At 41.2% G+C, this 17,504-nt stretch overlaps 5 protein-coding genes across 10 annotated transcripts; 2 read left to right on the top strand and 3 right to left on the bottom strand.

Moving 5' to 3' along the window:
• Window positions 1-833: 833 nt before the first annotated feature.
• LOC143433232 (sodium- and chloride-dependent transporter XTRP3) lies at window positions 834-9,271 on the top strand. Of its 5 annotated transcripts, none has more exons than XR_013103103.1 (13): window positions 834-1,188; window positions 3,260-3,492; window positions 3,704-3,724; window positions 3,915-4,136; window positions 4,312-4,422; window positions 4,511-4,752; window positions 4,839-4,983; window positions 5,088-5,289; window positions 5,365-5,524; window positions 5,607-5,769; window positions 5,864-6,064; window positions 7,238-7,619; window positions 7,650-9,271. XR_013103103.1 is itself a non-coding variant. In XM_076910491.1 (12 exons), the coding sequence occupies exons 1-12, from the start codon at window positions 936-938 to the stop codon at window positions 7,388-7,390; spliced, it is 2,106 nt and encodes a 701-aa protein (XP_076766606.1). In that variant the 5' UTR covers window positions 834-935; the 3' UTR covers window positions 7,391-9,271. The 5 variants fall into 5 exon arrangements, 3 of the variants coding, with proteins under 3 accessions (XP_076766606.1, XP_076766608.1, XP_076766607.1); XR_013103104.1 differs by lacking the exon at window positions 7,650-9,271 and adding an exon at window positions 6,716-6,783 and having other exon boundaries at window positions 7,238-7,378; XM_076910491.1 differs by having other exon boundaries at window positions 7,238-9,271.
• Window positions 9,272-9,529: 258 nt separating this feature from the next.
• Fa2h (Fatty acid 2-hydroxylase) lies at window positions 9,530-11,961 on the top strand. Its single transcript, XM_076910349.1, has 6 exons — window positions 9,530-10,077; window positions 10,717-10,945; window positions 11,148-11,299; window positions 11,425-11,557; window positions 11,645-11,764; window positions 11,830-11,961. Exons 1-6 carry the CDS (start codon window positions 9,790-9,792, stop codon window positions 11,913-11,915), a joined length of 1,008 nt encoding a protein of 335 aa, XP_076766464.1. The 5' UTR covers window positions 9,530-9,789; the 3' UTR covers window positions 11,916-11,961.
• On the bottom strand, window positions 11,637-13,158 carry Kappab-ras (NFKB inhibitor interacting Ras like 1). Its single transcript, XM_076910352.1, has 2 exons — window positions 12,908-13,158; window positions 11,637-12,773 (listed from the first exon to the last, which is right to left on the bottom strand). The coding sequence occupies exons 1-2, from the start codon at window positions 13,004-13,006 to the stop codon at window positions 12,267-12,269; spliced, it is 606 nt and encodes a 201-aa protein (XP_076766467.1). The 5' UTR covers window positions 13,007-13,158; the 3' UTR covers window positions 11,637-12,266.
• Window positions 13,159-13,324: 166 nt separating this feature from the next.
• Window positions 13,325-14,817, bottom strand: Irbp18 (Inverted repeat binding protein 18 kDa). The gene is made up of 4 exons (XM_076910354.1): window positions 14,608-14,817; window positions 14,228-14,338; window positions 14,001-14,157; window positions 13,325-13,922 (listed from the first exon to the last, which is right to left on the bottom strand). The coding sequence occupies exons 2-4, from the start codon at window positions 14,336-14,338 to the stop codon at window positions 13,819-13,821; spliced, it is 372 nt and encodes a 123-aa protein (XP_076766469.1). The 5' UTR covers window positions 14,608-14,817; the 3' UTR covers window positions 13,325-13,818.
• A 129-nt stretch (window positions 14,818-14,946) lies between these two features.
• On the bottom strand, window positions 14,947-17,422 carry Atms (RNA polymerase II-associated factor 1-like protein antimeros). Of its 2 annotated transcripts, none has more exons than XM_076910347.1 (8): window positions 17,260-17,422; window positions 17,077-17,169; window positions 16,687-17,011; window positions 16,465-16,608; window positions 16,287-16,390; window positions 15,993-16,209; window positions 15,675-15,918; window positions 14,947-15,590 (listed from the first exon to the last, which is right to left on the bottom strand). In XM_076910347.1, exons 1-8 carry the CDS (start codon window positions 17,331-17,333, stop codon window positions 15,103-15,105), a joined length of 1,689 nt encoding a protein of 562 aa, XP_076766462.1. In that variant the 5' UTR covers window positions 17,334-17,422; the 3' UTR covers window positions 14,947-15,102. The 2 variants fall into 2 exon arrangements, with proteins under 2 accessions (XP_076766462.1, XP_076766461.1); XM_076910346.1 differs by having other exon boundaries at window positions 14,947-15,593.
• Between the last annotated feature and the right edge of the window lie 82 nt (window positions 17,423-17,504).

Raw genomic sequence — 17,504 nt, forward strand, 5'->3', positions numbered from 1 at the left:
TATTGCGTCCTACGTATGACGATTCTCTCCCGCGTAGAGAGAACCCACGCCGTATCGATTATAGTCACCGCTCGAGTCAGATATTCGAATCGGTGATTTCTCAGCCTTGCCATCGTGATGCGTCTAATTCTCGCGCAATTCTGTTAGTCCATTTGAATAATCGGTGCATTCTTCCTTTGTACTCGTTAACGAGCACGCTCCGTGCGACGAGCTTTATTTTCCGCGCGACGTTAGCACAGTATTTTAACCGATCGATGCTGAAGAACAACAAGACCTTTCACGACGTAAAGCAGAGTAAGGTGAAAAGGGAGAAAAAGAACACAATATTCCGCGTGTCTCTCCCTTCTGCCGTTCGCAGAAAAGAGCGTGCGTCCCCGTGGATGCTGTTTCGACGTACAGCCACGTTCTTCGTACCAGGCATGCCTTCCGCGATACCCTAAGGAATTTTTTCTACTCAGAGAGAAAAGTAACTATTCGAGATAAAGTAAAAAAAAAAGGAGAAAAGAGATATTCTTGTAGTTAAGGAAAAAAAAAAGTAACGATTAAGATCCTTGTTGGGCCTTTTGTTGAACTGCCGTCGCCGTTCTCATACTCGTCTTCGTCGTCGGCGTCGTTGACACCGTCACCAACGTCTTCGTCGTCGTCATTGTTGTTATTGTTACATCGTATTGTTGCCCTCGTCGCTGCCATTGCCTGTTCTCCACCTCTCCTCTTGACAAAGGTGATTTTTCGAAAGTACACCGTCACACTTCTGGCACGCCAACTTGGTTTGCCCATTTGGTGCTCGACTATCGGGACATTTTTCAAAGAAAACCGAAAGGCGAAAGAAGGAAACGAGATACAGATAAGAACGAACGTTTGAAATAAACGAGAAGGAAGAGTCGACGGTTGTTGGGGCTATTTGTCATTCGAAACAAGGGACTCCGAAGCAAAGAATGGTAGTCAAGAACGAGAATACGAGAAATGGGCATGAGCTGGCTCCGTTGAACGAGGAACGTCAGACAGGCCAGAACGTGACAATCGTGGTGACCGGAAACCAAAATGCTGCCGCCGGCAGTCAAGAAACCAAAGAAGAAAACAGAGCAGAATGGAGCGGCAAAATGCAGTTTTTCCTCAGTATTATCGGTTACAGCGTGGGACTCGGAAATATCTGGAGATTCCCTTATCTGTGCCAACAGAACGGAGGTGGTAAGTAACATCTCTCTGAGCTCTGTCGTGCTTTTCTCGAAGGATACCAAAGAAAATTACACCTGTAGTCAGGAAAGAGGTTGACCTCAAACTCGAAAAGCCTCAAACTTGAACTATAAGTCGTTCTCCGTTCTCCTTGAAAACGGCGTCTAAAACGGAGGTTGATCTAAACCCACAACCGATACGTATGCAAAACGGCACGTTATACGCTATTTTCAGTCACACCGTTCGACCAACCCCTCCCTCCACTCTCCACCGTATGCCTAACCGCTTAAAAATATATATACCTTCGAAGTGTCTCACGGATATTCGAAATACCACCGAGGTCGCCGCGAGGAGTCAAGCGGAGGCAAATATCTTATCCAGTCCTCCTACCATCGATTCGCGTTCCGCTCGAGACATCTAAGAAGCAGAGCGACATCCGGACGAACGATAAAATCCTATAAAAATTTGCCCTTGAACCAATCGCTTCCATCTTCCTATCCACGACCTATACCTCGTAACTCGATTACATTCCAATCCGAACGGAACGAAAATACACGTTACCGCGGGGATAGATAGCGCCGGTCTAGCTAGGGGTGGGTGGGATGCGCGAGCCAGGCCAGGCGGGTGAAACAACGAATGAGATGACGAGGGTACGCGTTACGTCACACAGTCGTGTTCTACGTTTAATTTCACGCCCCCACGAATTTCGTCGCGGAAATTTCCATCGAGTCTTGCGAACGTCGACCATCAGGGAGAAAGATGGGGAGAGGGATAGAGAGAAGAGGAGAGAAAGAAACTTCTACTGCGCAGAACGAGAGGGGGTTCCTTTAGCTGGTTTAGCATCGGTCGTGTTAACGATTCGCAGGAACACATACACGCCACTGCACCGAATTCGAGCCAGGATCTCCTCGGCTTTCAATGGAAATTTCCTCGTGCCGCGACACGACACCGATGTCGAGGCCGCTGTTACAGAACGACGCCGGCGTCCGACGCGCGTCGATCGATTTTTACCATTCTATCGGCAGACACGTAACAATTTCGTATCCGCAACGGGTTTACGAACCGTCTGCCGTCCCCTTTTGCTGCTCGCTAAACAATTGATTCTTCTCTAAATAAAAACACCTTTTCTCGACGGAGGGGGGTGGAAGACGCACATTTTGTAGAAGTAGATAACTTCGCGGATGAAAATGGAATGCTAATCGAGTGGCGTATAGAAGTGAAAAGGGACAGCTATTGGGGACACGGCATAACTAGAAGCAGGAAGTTTAGTCAGACGATTCGAGTAGAAGTCTTCCAGAGCAGTGATGAGCAACCATCTTTTCCCTCTACTGCCGGTACCATTACTACCATCGCAATACCTACATTGAATTCGTACGATATCTTCGTCAGAACTTATTTTACAAATTACCACGTAACGCTACGTCAGATAATTTTTAACACGAGCCAATTGATGAAGGCGGTCGCGAAAACAGTCTCGATGAGCCGTGTGCAGTTTTCAAGCCGCAGGTTGCCCATCACTGTTCCAGAGAATCGCGTGCAGCATACTTAAACAAAGCAGCCTTTTACGTCGAGAATGCGTGTAATCGCAGTAGCACCGCGTCGAACGTGGCTGATTGATCAATAATATGCACACGTAACTTCGATTGGAACGGTGTAAAAAAAAAAAACTAGAAGGGAAAAAAAGGAGAAAAAAGTACGCAAAGAATTCTCGGACAAGGTCGAACGTGTACCATCGTATGCACGTACGTGTACGTGTCACCGGATCAATACCGGACCAGACACTCCGGCTGCTGCTGTCTCAAACTAGACTGTACCGCGAAAAAGGGGAACGGAGAATATTCTCTAAGCAAGGGAACACGGTAACCCTGCCAAATGGGAGAGATTAAAAAAGAACGGTACGGCATTCATTCCGTAATAAGGGGTCAGATGAACAAGAGAGGCGGTGGGTTAGGAGGGAGGCCTCTAACGAACGAGATTATTTTACCAGGTGAAAGAGTAGGAGGAAGAATATAAATCTCGCTTTAGGCAATAACAAAGGAAACTGGACAGGGTAAAAAAGACATGTTATGAACGGGGCGGTTTTCAGGTGCCTTTCTCATCCCCTTTTTCGTGATGCTAATCCTAGAGGGTGTACCCCTCTTTCTAATCGAGCTGGGTCTCGGTCAACGAATGCGACAGGGCGCCCTTGGCGTATGGAACACGATCCATCCATGGCTAGGTGGTATAGGGATAGCATCTTGCATCGTCACCTTCTTCGTAGCCCTTTATTACAACGTCATCATCACCTGGTGCTTCTTTTATCTGTTCAATTCGCTCGAGGTGAGTCCTTCTTCCGTTCTCCAAATGGCCGATCGATCCTCGTGCTATTGTTCTTCCGCCGTTCGAGAAACAATCTCGACGGGAGAGCCTGATTACGGCGTTTAATTGATCGACGGAATACGCGTGAATTCTAAACAGTCCGCGGAACAGGACGGTTTTACGATCACCTCACTAACGAACACGATTTATGTTTCATGCCGCGTTGGTTTAGGCCGTCACGGTTAACTTCGGCGTAAGTACTTATCGATTTCAATTTTCGTTTGCAAACGCTAGCGGCTGGCGGGAATGAAAATGGACAAAATGGCACGTGTCGCGCATGATGTAGCCTCTAACTGTAAACACTTTAGACGCTTCTCTGTACATTCCGCCCGATCCAGTGCCGTTCTAGGTGTGGTACTTTGAAATTGAACGATTTAACGCAGGAACCGTTGCCATGGGCGAAATGTCCGGAGGTTGATGGCAAGCCGGTCGAAGAATGCGTGAAGAGTTCGGAAACTGCCTATTTTTGGTACAGAACCACGTTGGACGCGGCACCATCAATCGAAGACGGGCAGAGTCTCAAATGGTGGATCGTCCTGTGTCTGCTATTGAGTTGGATCGTTGTCTTCTTTATCGTGATGAAGGGGATACAATCATCGGGAAAGGTAAGGATACGCCGTGTGTTTCAATCGGATTTTTCTTTTCCTCGCGCGTAGTCGTGCGCGGATAGCCATCGTTTACTTCACCTTCGAATCGTATCCCAATCCATTTTCCTCTTCCGAGTAAATGCAAGAGTTAGATATACTGTGTCAACGACTTATGTTTTTGCTTGATTTAAAGGTGGTATATTTTACATCCATGTTCCCGTATTTGGTGCTTACTATCTTTTTTATTCGTGGAATAACGTTAAAAGGTGCCAGCGCTGGATTAGCCCACATGTACACGCCAAAGGTAATTAGTTTCACACGACTGTTCTACGATCTGTCCGCCCTCTATGCGCGAGGTGATTTTTCTAATCAATTTTCTTCATCGTTGACAGATCGAGAAACTATTAGAGCCGATGGTCTGGCTCGACGCAGCGACGCAGGTTTTTTACAGTTTCGGACTAGCTTTCGGTTCCTTGATCGCGTTCGGTTCTTACAACACCCCGGACAACAACTGCGTCCGAGACGTGATCCTGGTTAGCGGTTGTAACGCCTTCACCGCTATTTACGCGAGCGTCGTCATATTCGCCATTCTAGGCTTTAAGGCGATGACGAACGTCGATAAGTGCCTCGCGAGGTAATCAGACATTGGATTTCGTTAAGAACTTCGCTCGGATGAAGCGGAGAAACGAATCCTACAATTGACCATTATCCTTGTTCCAGTAACAAAGACTTACTTCTTAAAAATGGACTTATAACTTACGAGAACATCACCATGGACGAATACGAGAATGTTGTACATACTTTAAACGCATCCGCGTTGAATTTCACACTCGAAACGTGCAGTCTCAGCGATCAGTTGAACAACGTAAGCATTGAATATCTTTTACACCTTATGTATATCTTTTTATGAGGTCATTCGTATTTTTTCCTTCCCCTTTTATCGTTCAAACGGATAAATCAACCGTTTAGGCCGCTGAAGGGACAGGACTGGCTTTCATAGTTTTCACGCAGGCGATAGTCGAATTGCCTGGCGCCCCGTTCTGGTCCTGCATCTTCTTCCTCATGCTCCTGGCACTCGGTCTGGGTTCCCAGATCGGTATACTAGAAGGCATGCTGTGCGTCATATTTGACATAGACTTGTTCAAGAGAATAAAGAAGCAATACATAACAGGTAATCGTTATCATCCCCTAGCGTAGCGATAGCTTGACAACTTCAACAGCGTTGAACGGCCATTTTCTTTTTCAGGAGTTGTTTGTACGGTTTGCTTCTTCGTTGGTTTAATATTTTGCACTGGCGCCGGAGAATATTGGCTAAAAATGTTCGACAGTTTCGCCGGTACCATTGGTCTCGTCATGGTTGCGCTCATGGAAATGATTTCCGTAATTTTCATCTACGGCCACGAAAAGTACGCTGGAACCATCTGGACATTGTTTGCTTAACGGAACGTTTAATGTTCGATCGATTAAAACAAGTTGATTGCTTTCCAGATTCACGAAAGACATCGAAGAAATGACAGGATACAGACCGGGGCCATACTGGCAATTCACCTGGCGATTCCTTGCCCCCATAATCATGGTCTGCATCCTTGTATCCAGCGTAGCGTCCATGTTCATTAAAAAGCCCCAGTATTCCGCGTGGGATGCGACACGGGTAAGGATGTGTACTCGAGATCCGCATTTCGCTGGAAAATTTTTTAATACGCCGTTGACGATCGATGTTTTCTTCTTTGTTCCGTTCCTTTCAGGGTATAGCCGTACCCTCCGAATACCCTAGCTGGGTGCTGGCCATTGCGGCGGTCATCATCTTCGCGGGCATCGCGCCAATACCGATCGTATTTCTTTTGAGACGGTTCCAATGTGTCAAACTAGACGTTGACATTCACCAAGGCAGTATACGACGTATAGATACCACGGTTTCCACCAAAGAGATGATGGGAGACGTCGATGTGAGTAAAACCGAGACGATCACGATTCCTCTTATTTCATCACCATCGATCGCGTCCTCCTCATTCTTCGTCATTTTGTCCACAAAACTGTACAACTCGACACACGCATTATTGCATCTGTGTGCTTCTTTCTATACAACCTTTCTTAAATTAAAATGTTCTATCTCATCATTCTCTCTCTGTGTGTACGTGTGTACCGAAGTGCTTTCGAATTCCACGTGTTTTATGACTTCAGAAATAATAAAATTAAGGAAGGCAGTATGTATCTGTAGCTTCTTGTGCATTCACCAATGAAAATCGTACGTTCGTAATGTAAGCTCGACAAACACGGTTGATCCAACCACGCTCATCCTACGCCAGAAAAATCGTCTCACCTTTTGCATTCGCAATCTGTATCTCGGTAATTCACCAATCTCGCTCTAATCACCGATCGTAACAAACTGTTGAAATAAAACCCACGAAGCACGTTCATATGCTTGTTTAGACGACGTAGAGACGTAGTCATCATGATAGAGGCCGACTTAATTGGCGCACCAAGAGACGGGCTCGTGATTAGCGTCGCGGACACCGGTCGTGGGAGCGAGGGACTTACTCAAGGTGCGTCGATTAAGCCTAAACGAGCATTAAGATTTACGTTGGACATACCTGCAGTTATAGGGAAGCGTCCGTTCCGTGTGCGGTAACGTCGATTAATCGCTTCTTCTATAGCTACCTTACACGTGAGTCAGTAGTATACTATCCGTTTATGGAATGTTCTCAGCTTGTATTTACGCGCTTCGCACATTCTGTCGTTTCTTCGAACGATCTCCGAGCACAAAAGAGAGGGGAAAAAACGAGGGAATCTGAAGGAAGACGACCTTCTTCTCGGCTTATATTAATTTTAATAATTAGCGAGCGATGCTGGTAGCCAGTTTTTAAATACGTACGATCGGATCGGCATGCCACTTGCGGAAAAAATAAAAGAGCGCGTTTGAATTCGCGACGCAAGAAAGCTTTCCCTAGCCAAATGTTCCTCACTGGCACAGCACACTTTCACTGACAAAGAGTACGCGCTAGCTGGCCCACGTATCGAACACGATCACGCATAGCTTTAGCTGCGATTGTTCGTCCACGATTTAATCGCGACGGAAGCCTTCGTTCGCGACAGTGACTACGGTGATTTCGATTTTTCAGTTGGACGAGTATCACGATCGCCTCGAAGATTTCCCTGAAGAAGATGAAGACGTGAACAGCGACGACGACAATAACAGCGCGCCGCCTATAACGAAGATCGTCCCCAACAAGCTTCAGGGTAAACCATTCAAAATGGAAGTGATGGACTTTTAAAAGCGGGTTAGTCCAGTGTCCCGCGTTCTTGCGAATAGAGACCGCGGGATGAGAGGGATAATCGAACAGTTCGCCCATCTCGAATTTAAGGTACCGCGACACGCGTGAAACGGTACGAATTGCCGATCTTGAATCGAGAGAAAAGATAGAATCGGACGTGATCGGTGCTTTTCAAAAAGCAATATTTACCTTCCGTCGAATTTCTGACACGTACGAAGCAAATAATAAAGTAAAAAGGGAGAGAAAGAGAAAGAGAGAGAGAGAGAGAGAGAGAGAGAGAGAGAGAGAGAAAGAAAGGAGAAAATACTTGATGTTACAGAATGCACCGTAAAGAGAGAGAAAAGGGAGAGACCGATTTTAAATCGCAGTTGAAATCGTTTCGTCGCACCTCTGCCCACTTTATCGATTCGTTTGCTCGACTTTACAGAGGTGCGCGTTGTTTTTAACGGCCTGAACGGCATCGTACAATATAGTTTCCTTTGTTTGATTAACTCGTTGAATTGTTCGTAAAAATCGGCGCTGTACAGCAAACAAGATACGAAAACACAGAATTCCACTACGACGTACCTCTATATGTGATGTCGTTGTTAAAGTTAGATATACCTACCGCGATGAAACGAGTCGCGTTGACATTAGCCACCCTCTTCCGCGTCCCTAGAAAAAAAGAGTACCGTCTGCTTTGACGAACGCGGTTTAAAGTACCATTTCGATCAACCCTCCGAATTATCCGTGACGATACTTCGACGGCGGGTAACTCCGTACCAGTGGAACGTTCCGACGAAGGCTCGTCCGGTCAGAAAGAAAACGTGCAACGTACAAATGGTCGTTGATAGTACGTGCAATCGATCATTCGTCTTTCCATTTTCGATCGTTCTCTAGACGGTGCCTACGTTCCTACTGCTTCCAAACCTCAGGGCTGAGAACAGAGAAAAAGAAACAAGATCAAAAATAAGAAAAGTCGCAAAACGTCGATACCTAACTAGGAGTTGTACACCTACTCGTCTAAATAGCGTCGTGTACGAGTTAGGTCGATAGTCTATAGACGGTATCTCTTCACCGAGTTTCGTAATACTTCCGACTCGCTAGAAACCCGATTTACTTAAGGCAACGCGGTAGACCGCGAGTTTCCGCCGAACTTGGACGTCTCCGTGGCAGGAATGTCGAGATCGGGCCGAGGCATTTTCAGGTTCGTACTTAAACAAAAGAGAAAAAGAAACAGAAAGAAGAGAGACGAGACGGAACCGTGAAGCGGAGACTTCTTCGCGATGATTAGGGTCTTTGTCGAAGTTCGCCAACTTTTTAGTTAAACGAAGCCTTTTTTCGTCGGGGTTCTCGTTCGCGATCTACTCGCGTCTATTCGGATTGGTTTCTTCTAGTTAGCCTTCGCACTTCTTTCGATCGATTACGCGTTCCCGGAAACACGAGGACGCAAAGGCGGATTATCTTTTCGTCGAATGGTGTACGTTCGCTTGACTTGACAAGGTTAGTACCTGGCTCGAGAACATCGATGGCAATGCTAAACAACAGAAAAGAAAATACCGTAACGCTGTTTATCGCGTTGCGTCAGCGATGCTCGAAAATGCTATATTTTTAGCAGCGCGAATGCTCATCGTCAAATTTAACCCACCCCCACGCCCCTCACCTCCGATATTCGCCCCGAACCAGCAGAAAGACAGAACCCCCGTGTACCCTCGTTCCCTCCACTCTCTCTCTTATTTCCATTCTTTTCTATTTCGCATTCTTTTCGTCTACTTTAAATTTCAGAAACCGGAGCATGACCGCTGCTGCGTTCGTAGACATTTAAATATAGATCGTACATAGGGTATATTGTATACACAAGTATCCAAGACGTTTAAATAAAAGCTTATTTATTGCCGAGTAGAGAGGAGGCCAAGGTGGTCTGTCTATTGATTTTTCCAGACACATGCTCCCCGCGACTTCGGTACCACTCGATACCTCCGGCTTTTTCTCTTCAATGTCAGCGTGCCGGGCACGCGGCGGAAACCCTTATAGATCCCGCTAGGTAACGTCCCCCCTGACATAAATTGTGTTGATATATTGATAATTTGGCCGGGAAAGTTCAACGAAATGTAAAGTAATACCTCGAAGGTGTAGACAGGAACTTATCAGGATAGGTAACGCGTATCGAAAATGATAATGCTGCCCCACTATTCAGGCGATATCCGCGTATGCGTAATTTTAAAAGATTTGAAATGTTCTCTGATAAAACAGTCGGTCGCCAAAAGTAGACAATTCACGGACTTTGGCTTGTCGCTTATCCACCTTCCTACCGACTACTATTTACGACGTTTCACGTATCACCTATCACGTGGTCTACTATTTTACAAAACCTGTACGAATAACTTGATTACGAAGAGTCAACCGATTCAATTGTTTCGATGGCAAATGATCAAAATTCTGGTTCGGAGGCGCGTAAACGTACCGGGCAACTCCAATCAGAGGAAGAATCAGCCAAGAATGAAGAGAACAATTTCGTAGTTACGTATAAAGATAAATCGTACAATGTACGCGAATTTCTACAATATCACCCTGGAGGAAAAGTGTTGAGCTACTATAAGAATCGAAGTTTGGATAAGGCTTTCGAAGAAAATCCTCACTCATTAGCGGCGTTTCATCTGTTAGAGGATTACACATTGAACAACTTGGAAAAGTATCAGAAGTATGAAGTAAGTTGGATGAGCAGTTTTAATTAAATACGCGTCACTTTCATAACATTTTTTGTCTTTTCAGAACTTTTTTACGCGACGATACGCTCGTATATCGGACACAGTCTGATAAGATTTCCGCGATAATTTGTCCAAAAATTTTTGACTGTGAAGCAAACGTTCTTTAATAGAGCCAAGGATAAAGTAGCAATTTTGTCTATTTCAAGTCTAGATAAGATTGAAACGTTGTCTATTTCATAAAAGTAAAGAAAAATAAAGATTAACGGCATAAAAAAAGGAAGCTTTCGTACGCTATTCTTTCATATTTTCATAACAGACTTATCATTATTAGCGTAGTATTTTCATACAATATTATGTGTTACTTTTTGTTAACCATTTACATGCAAATAAACTAACCAGCAGCTGACCAAAAAAGGACATCAAAAATCAATATCGCGATACTGTATCCAATAAAAATCGACATCTGAACATTTCTAAAGACAATGTTCTATCGACATCTATCAAACGTGTATCAATATCTGTGTACCTCTATACGTATCATCGTGTAAAAGAGTTGTTACATTTCAGTAATAAATGTGTGTATCATAGAAGGAATAACTTCCTGAATAGAGACGACGATTTAGTTTTGAACGTTTGTAGGAGCTGCTCGATTGGGATGCGCCGATACTCGGACAAGTAGGTACCTTAGGTGATAAATATTACGAATGGGTCAATTTGCCAGTGGATAGACGGGTTCGACTATTCCATTCAAACTTATTAGAGTCTTTATCGCTTACTCCTTGGTACCTAATACCGATGGTATGGATTCCGGTGTGCCTTCTTTTCTTGTATTCAGGATGGACGCATAGCATTGGCACGAATTACACACGTAATTACCTTTTATCTTTAGTTTACTTCTGCTATTCTCGCACACAATATTATCGTAATACTATCATAAAAAAGACGAAATATATTACCGATTAAACGATAAAAATGATCGGTTTATCACAACTTTCTATTGCATAACGAGTAAGAAACAATTCATTGTGATAAATTGTGCAGTAATCATCGTAGCTTGTTTAACTTTTTAGTAATCGAAGCTTCAATTTCATACGCATTGGGTATATTCTTATGGACTATATTAGAGTACATACTTCACCGTAAGATTTTCCATTTTGAAGCACCCCCTAACGCAAAACTGCTTATGTCGTTGCATTTTCTAATGCATGGTCTCCACCATAAGGTAAACTATCAATAATTTCCCTTCAATTTGTTCGAGTTACTGAAGAAGAAAAAAAAAGACGAAACCTAACGTGTATATGAAAATGACTTTCTATCGCGTAATTGCCTTATTTTTTTCATTCCTAGACACCATTCGATAATAAGAGATTAGTATTTCCCCCTATAGTAGGTTTATTAGTAGCACAACTGATATGGTATATATATGGACTAATATTTCCTGAACCGATGCTTTATTTCATTGCCGCTGGTACAACAACAGGTACTATTATCGATATATTTATAACTAATGATCTTATTAGGTAAATCAACGATATATCGAATATAAAAAAAAAACTTCATTTCACAGGCTACATTGGCTACGATTTAATACATTATTATTTACATTACGGCACGCCAAATGCTGAAACATACTTTTACTTTTTGAAAAGGAATCATAATTATCATCACTTCTCGCACCACGATATAGGTAACGCTTCCTTTATACCCAAAATATTACGTGAATCTTTTGAAACTAAAAAATTGATTCCTTAGGTTTTGGTGTCACTAGTAAACTGTGGGATCACGTGTTCGGGACGCTCATACGTTTACGGAAACTGGCGAAACCAATTCAATGGTAAATTCATCGACTAAAAATAATTTATGTACACCCCATACGCGAACGTTATAATAAGCGTTTAGTATTAAAAAATCAACCGCATTGTACGGCCGATCCTTCGATGGTGAACCTATTTTAAGTACAAAGAAGGAACAAAATGCACAGAAGATATTGTACAAAAAAATGGAACGTAAGCTAAAAGAGATGCTGTGCATCGTTGCAGGTGCTCAAATCAACTAATGCTTTAAGTACATAACACTTTTTAAATTGTGTTTTTAGTTTTTGTATAAAAATAATTTGAGCATGTTAATATGGTTAAGGGATACCACTAGCATTGGTAATAAAGAATTAAATAAATCACAAATAAATACATTTAAGACCCTTCAACTTTGACAGTTTTTCTACCCATACTTAACTGCGGGAATGTGCTCTTATTCGTAGGAGGATTCAATCTGGACGACAGGTGAACAAATGCTTCGAACAAGCTTGTTCTATCCATGACATTTACTTCGTAATGTTTCAATTTCTCCCTAGTACACCAATTCGCAGCCTTACTAGCTGTGTTCTCTAAACTGTGCGATTCCTCTTCGGCTTTGGTACGATTTCCAACAACGATCACAGTTATTTCTTTCTTATCTTTATTTCGGTCAATGTCCTTCTTTAAGAGAAAAAGTACATCTAACGATTCAGGTTTCGCAGTGTCATAAACTAAGACATATCCGTCGGCGAAACCAAGGTAATGCCGCGGTAGTTGCTGATTATTCGCGTTATTTTGAAGTGATTCCAGCCCCGCTGTGTCATAAAATCGCACTTTTTCCTTCGTCCCACGATCCGTTTCTATATTCGCAACATAAATATCCTCGATCGTAGGATGAACTTCCTAATACAAAACATTATTTTACACAAACTGCGTAAATAACTTCGCATTAACTTCATTTATTGTTTTAATCGCGAAGTATAGAATTAAGTTGTGTTATTTCGTAATTTTTGTTCAAACATAACCTAGATTCTTACTGTTTTGACATTGACATTCCCGTATATGAGTTGTTCCAATAATGTCGTCTTTCCTACACCTTTCATCCCACAAACAACTACTTTCGTTGTTTTTCCCATGCTCAGTTGTTCGTATTTTCACTGTTATTTACATTTAACGTCAAACCCTTCATACCAGCGTTAAAGTAGTCGAGCCACTAATGTCAACATTGGAATCTAGTAACAGTAGGATGACAGGTGTTTTCCTAGGGGAAATGTGCAGTATTATATTCACCAAAAATCGGACTTGTCTACGTATTTTACTTTATTTAATTTAAAAATACTCTTGATAATTCATAAATATTGTAACCACAAGGCAATTCCTATGGTAATGTACTTTGTAAAATAATTTCCTGCGACTTTTATGAGTCATATATCTTTTTACTTCAGATCTCGATTATAATGGAATGATTCAAACAAGCACTTATATAATTCATGACATTTATGAATTCTATTCATATCGCCATAAATCAATAAAATATTTTCTCTGTGAAATCATTAAAATTGTATCGTTGTATACTTAAAAATATTATACACGCATGCTTTTTATCCGCTTCTCCTCTGTTATAAATACGGGATTTGGATGTTTCTTCTTACATCTCTTTGTCTTCTCGACTAAAAATACTTTATATCTCTGTACCACCCTTAATTTTCAGTATTTCAATTTTATACTCTCTCATTCAGTACTTAGAATTCCAATGACGGTAAATTTCACGTTTTGCGAGTTGCATGTACCAAGGTTTCATGCATCTCATATTATTTGAAAATCAATTGAAAGCAAACATCTTTCCAAGATGTTTGACTTTTTGTTAGAAACAGACGAACCACAGTGCATCTTCATCTCAGATTTAGTCAATACCACGTTACTTGCTTCACGTGGAACTTACTGTGACTTATGATTTTGATGTATCCTTTACCTGCCCCTCAGGTTTTGTATCTTCTGCCAAAAGAGCATTCAAGTCTACATCTTGAAAATTCATGGTGTGTTGACTCGAACCTAAAATATTATAAGAACAACTTATGTATTAAATAATTATGAGACGTTCTTATAGTTAAGCAGCTGCAATGTAATCACCCGCATGTGCAAGGAAAAGGTCTTTTAAAAATCCTAATTCTTTTGTCAGCATCTTAATTTTTTCCTCGAGTAACTCATTTTCTGTTTTTAGCTGATTAACACGTTCCAATGTCTGTTGCGTACGTAATTTACTTTTAACTCTGGAACGTTTTACAGCCTACAAAATAAAATTGAAGGATAAAATAAATATATGCTTATAAGAAGGTTTTTAACAACTTTTTTGTCACCTGGTTGTTTCGATCCCTACGTCTTCGATAATCTTCATCGTCTTCTTCTTCAGATACCTGTCTCTTCTTCTTATTGTTGGACGAACTATTTTCCTTATTTTTTGGTGCCATCTGTAATTAATTTTATAAAATGTATAAAACTAAATTAAGTTAAAAAGTTGCAAACGAAAGATATGTACGTCAAATTGTTGGTTATACAACAACTTCTTGTTAAGTGTTTACGTAGTGATTTCACTGTAATTGTAATACGTCACACTATAAATGCAAGCCAGAATCAATGTTTTTGGAGTAGACAATAAATTTCGCACATTTAGAATACCGTAAGGTACTTTCGTACAATGTAAGACGTTGTATTTCATATGCGTTAACTTCTTACTTACCCTTCATGTTCTGTGAAAACATTTATACTTGTAAATTCGTGTTACTACGAAAACTCGAAGATTGACACTTCTATCGCTAGCAAGTCACCATGCGTATCGCAGGAAAACACAGCTCGGATACGTCACGCACAGATGATGCAATGTTATTTAAAATAGGTTTGCAAGTGATACGTAAGTCACTTACTTATGCAGGCAAGTGACTATGTGCTGCACTCTATCGGGATTTTTCTGCACTGCACTTTACGATGTTCGTTAACATCACTTCCTTTATCGACTATGCTTGAATTATTATAACAGAAGTTGTTCCCGTTTGGAAATTAAAATAGGAAAAAAAAATCGTACTATGATTTACATTTATGACAATCATTATGTACATACATGCATACAATGATCGAACATTTTTAAAACGATAACAAACTATAATTGGTCTTAAAAAATGTATTATAATTTTAGTAAATACTGCTCTATAAATTGGAAAGCATTTTCTTAAATTAATTATTCACTTTCAGAGCCACTTTCACCGCTGCCACTGCCGGATCCGCTACCGCTACCACTGTCCGATCTCGAGGGTGACCTCGATTTTGATCTCGATTTCGAACTGGACGCCGATCCAGATCGAGATTTAGCCGGAGATCCAGAACGAGACCTCGAGTCTGACTTTGATCGGGATCTTGATTTAGAAGAGTTCCTAGACTGAGGGCTACCGGACCTTGATTTGGAAGAATTCCTAGATTGAGGACTACCGGATCTTGATTTAGAAGAGTTCCTGGATTGTGGGCTACCAGATCTTGATCTTGATTTACTACGCAATCTAGATGGGGACTGCGATTCGGATCGTGAACGAGAAGCGGATCTAGATTTCGACGGTGACGCGGAACGAGATTTCGATCTAGAAGCAGATTTCGAACGGGAGCGGGATTTCCTACTGGATGCTTGGGAGGATGCTCTCGATGATGCTCTGGATTCAGCTTCATTCTCGGATCCTTCTCAAATAGAAACATACAATCGTGTAATCATTAGAAAAGTGTATAAAATACTTACAATTAATATAATTTTATGTTACTAACCTCTTTCTTCTGTTTTCTCAGCTTCTTGTTGAACTTCTTCTTCTTCCTCTTCTTCCTCCTCTTCTTCATCTTCGTCTTCTTCTCCTGGTGGTTCTAATTGTTTCTCCCTGTACCTTTGCATCTTGAATTCATTGGCGTTAAGCGGTCGGTGTCTTACTATTAACCTCGTGTTATTCGGTTGTTGTCCAGCTTTCTGACGACGTTTGCTAAGACGTACCCGTGTTTCCAGTTCGTTATAATACACCTATATATATATAATACAGGAAAAATGAAAAAATACGTAATTTTTATACTGCATTAGTTAAGCACCAAACATACCCCATCTTGTCTCATAACAAGGAAATAATTTTCTTCGTATCCCTTGGAGGTTTTACTCTTGACATTCCAATTATACTCTCTAGCCATTTTATATTCATATTCTTCATCATCGGCATAATCGATACCAGCAGTGAAATCTCTCCTACGTTTTTCTAAGGTCTCCTCCAAGGGTAAGAAGTATGCCACAAATTGTTCACCACTTTCGTCCATCACACCCCTAAAACAACACATCTGTTATAATATTTAACAGAATATTATTGCATGAATGGTAGGCTATATAAATTGCGAATGTACCGAATCATAGCTTGTGACATTTCCTCGATTTGTGCTGGCACAGAACGTCCAGTTGGGGCTGGATCTGAATCAAATATAACTTGCGCACAAGGATATTTCCATAACTGGAAAAAATACCAATAAAAATATACCACAAAAGAGTTACAATATTTACATTAAATGGAAATGCTTAAGGTACCTTGAAATCTGGAAACACTGGTAAAATCTCTACAGGTACTACATTTGGTTTACTGTAATGTCTTTCAATTAATTTCTTATTATCCTCGAATGTTTTCTCTATAGCTTTTATTTGACTTTCACGGTCCATGTACAATGTTTCTTCCTATAAATAAAAACATAATAACAGTGATTAGCGAGGGCTTCTGTGTAATTGAAAATAACAGTATTAAATAAAACTCACCTTGAAATTTTTCTTGATACTATAACCAACTTTAGCTTCAACTTTATCCACTGTTTGTGGCTGAAACCTGGTTTGTTCAGTAGAAATGTATTCTGTACGTCTAAGCCACGAGACGCTCCTAGCATGATGTCTAGATCTCTTTGAATCTTGTGGAGTGAGAACATCCTCTTCCAAAAGTTTTTCATCTGCAGGATCTAATACAGTGTTAACATCTCCAGCATACGTATCTTTGTTTATCAGATCAATCTCTACACCTAAATCGTGTTCTGTCAGTACTTCGTATTTATAATTACGTTCCAGTGACGTTGGATTATATTGAATAAACCTGTTGATATTGTATGATTATATATTATCGAAAATATCATTGATATTTAAACATATGGCACTTACCGAGTGGACTCAAATGGGTATGTAATAAATTTGGGGTCAAATGGTATATCTGGTAATGTATTACAATATTTAACTCTACATATTAACTCGGATCTGAAATAAAAATAATAAAAAAACTGTACTATCTAACGTGTACTATTATAATCACAATTAAAATCGTAGGTTACAATAAAAAATTTCTACCTTTTCTCTGCTGGACGCACTGCACGTTTATCCCGATCAGCCGTGCTGCCGTTAGTCTGAATTGTTGGAGCCATGTCACATTACTAAATAAAACTTAACAGTATTTTACACATCACAATAAAATTACATTCAAGATAACAAATAGTTTATAATGGAAAAATAACAACTTCCACAACTGGTCGCGCAGCGGTACCGACAGCGAAGTGAACTACTGCCATAGTAGCGCCATCTTTTGACAGAAAACT

This window comes from Xylocopa sonorina, chromosome 2 (assembly GCF_050948175.1).
Source record: "Xylocopa sonorina isolate GNS202 chromosome 2, iyXylSono1_principal, whole genome shotgun sequence".
NCBI classification, from domain to species: Eukaryota; Metazoa; Arthropoda; class Insecta; order Hymenoptera; family Apidae; genus Xylocopa; species Xylocopa sonorina.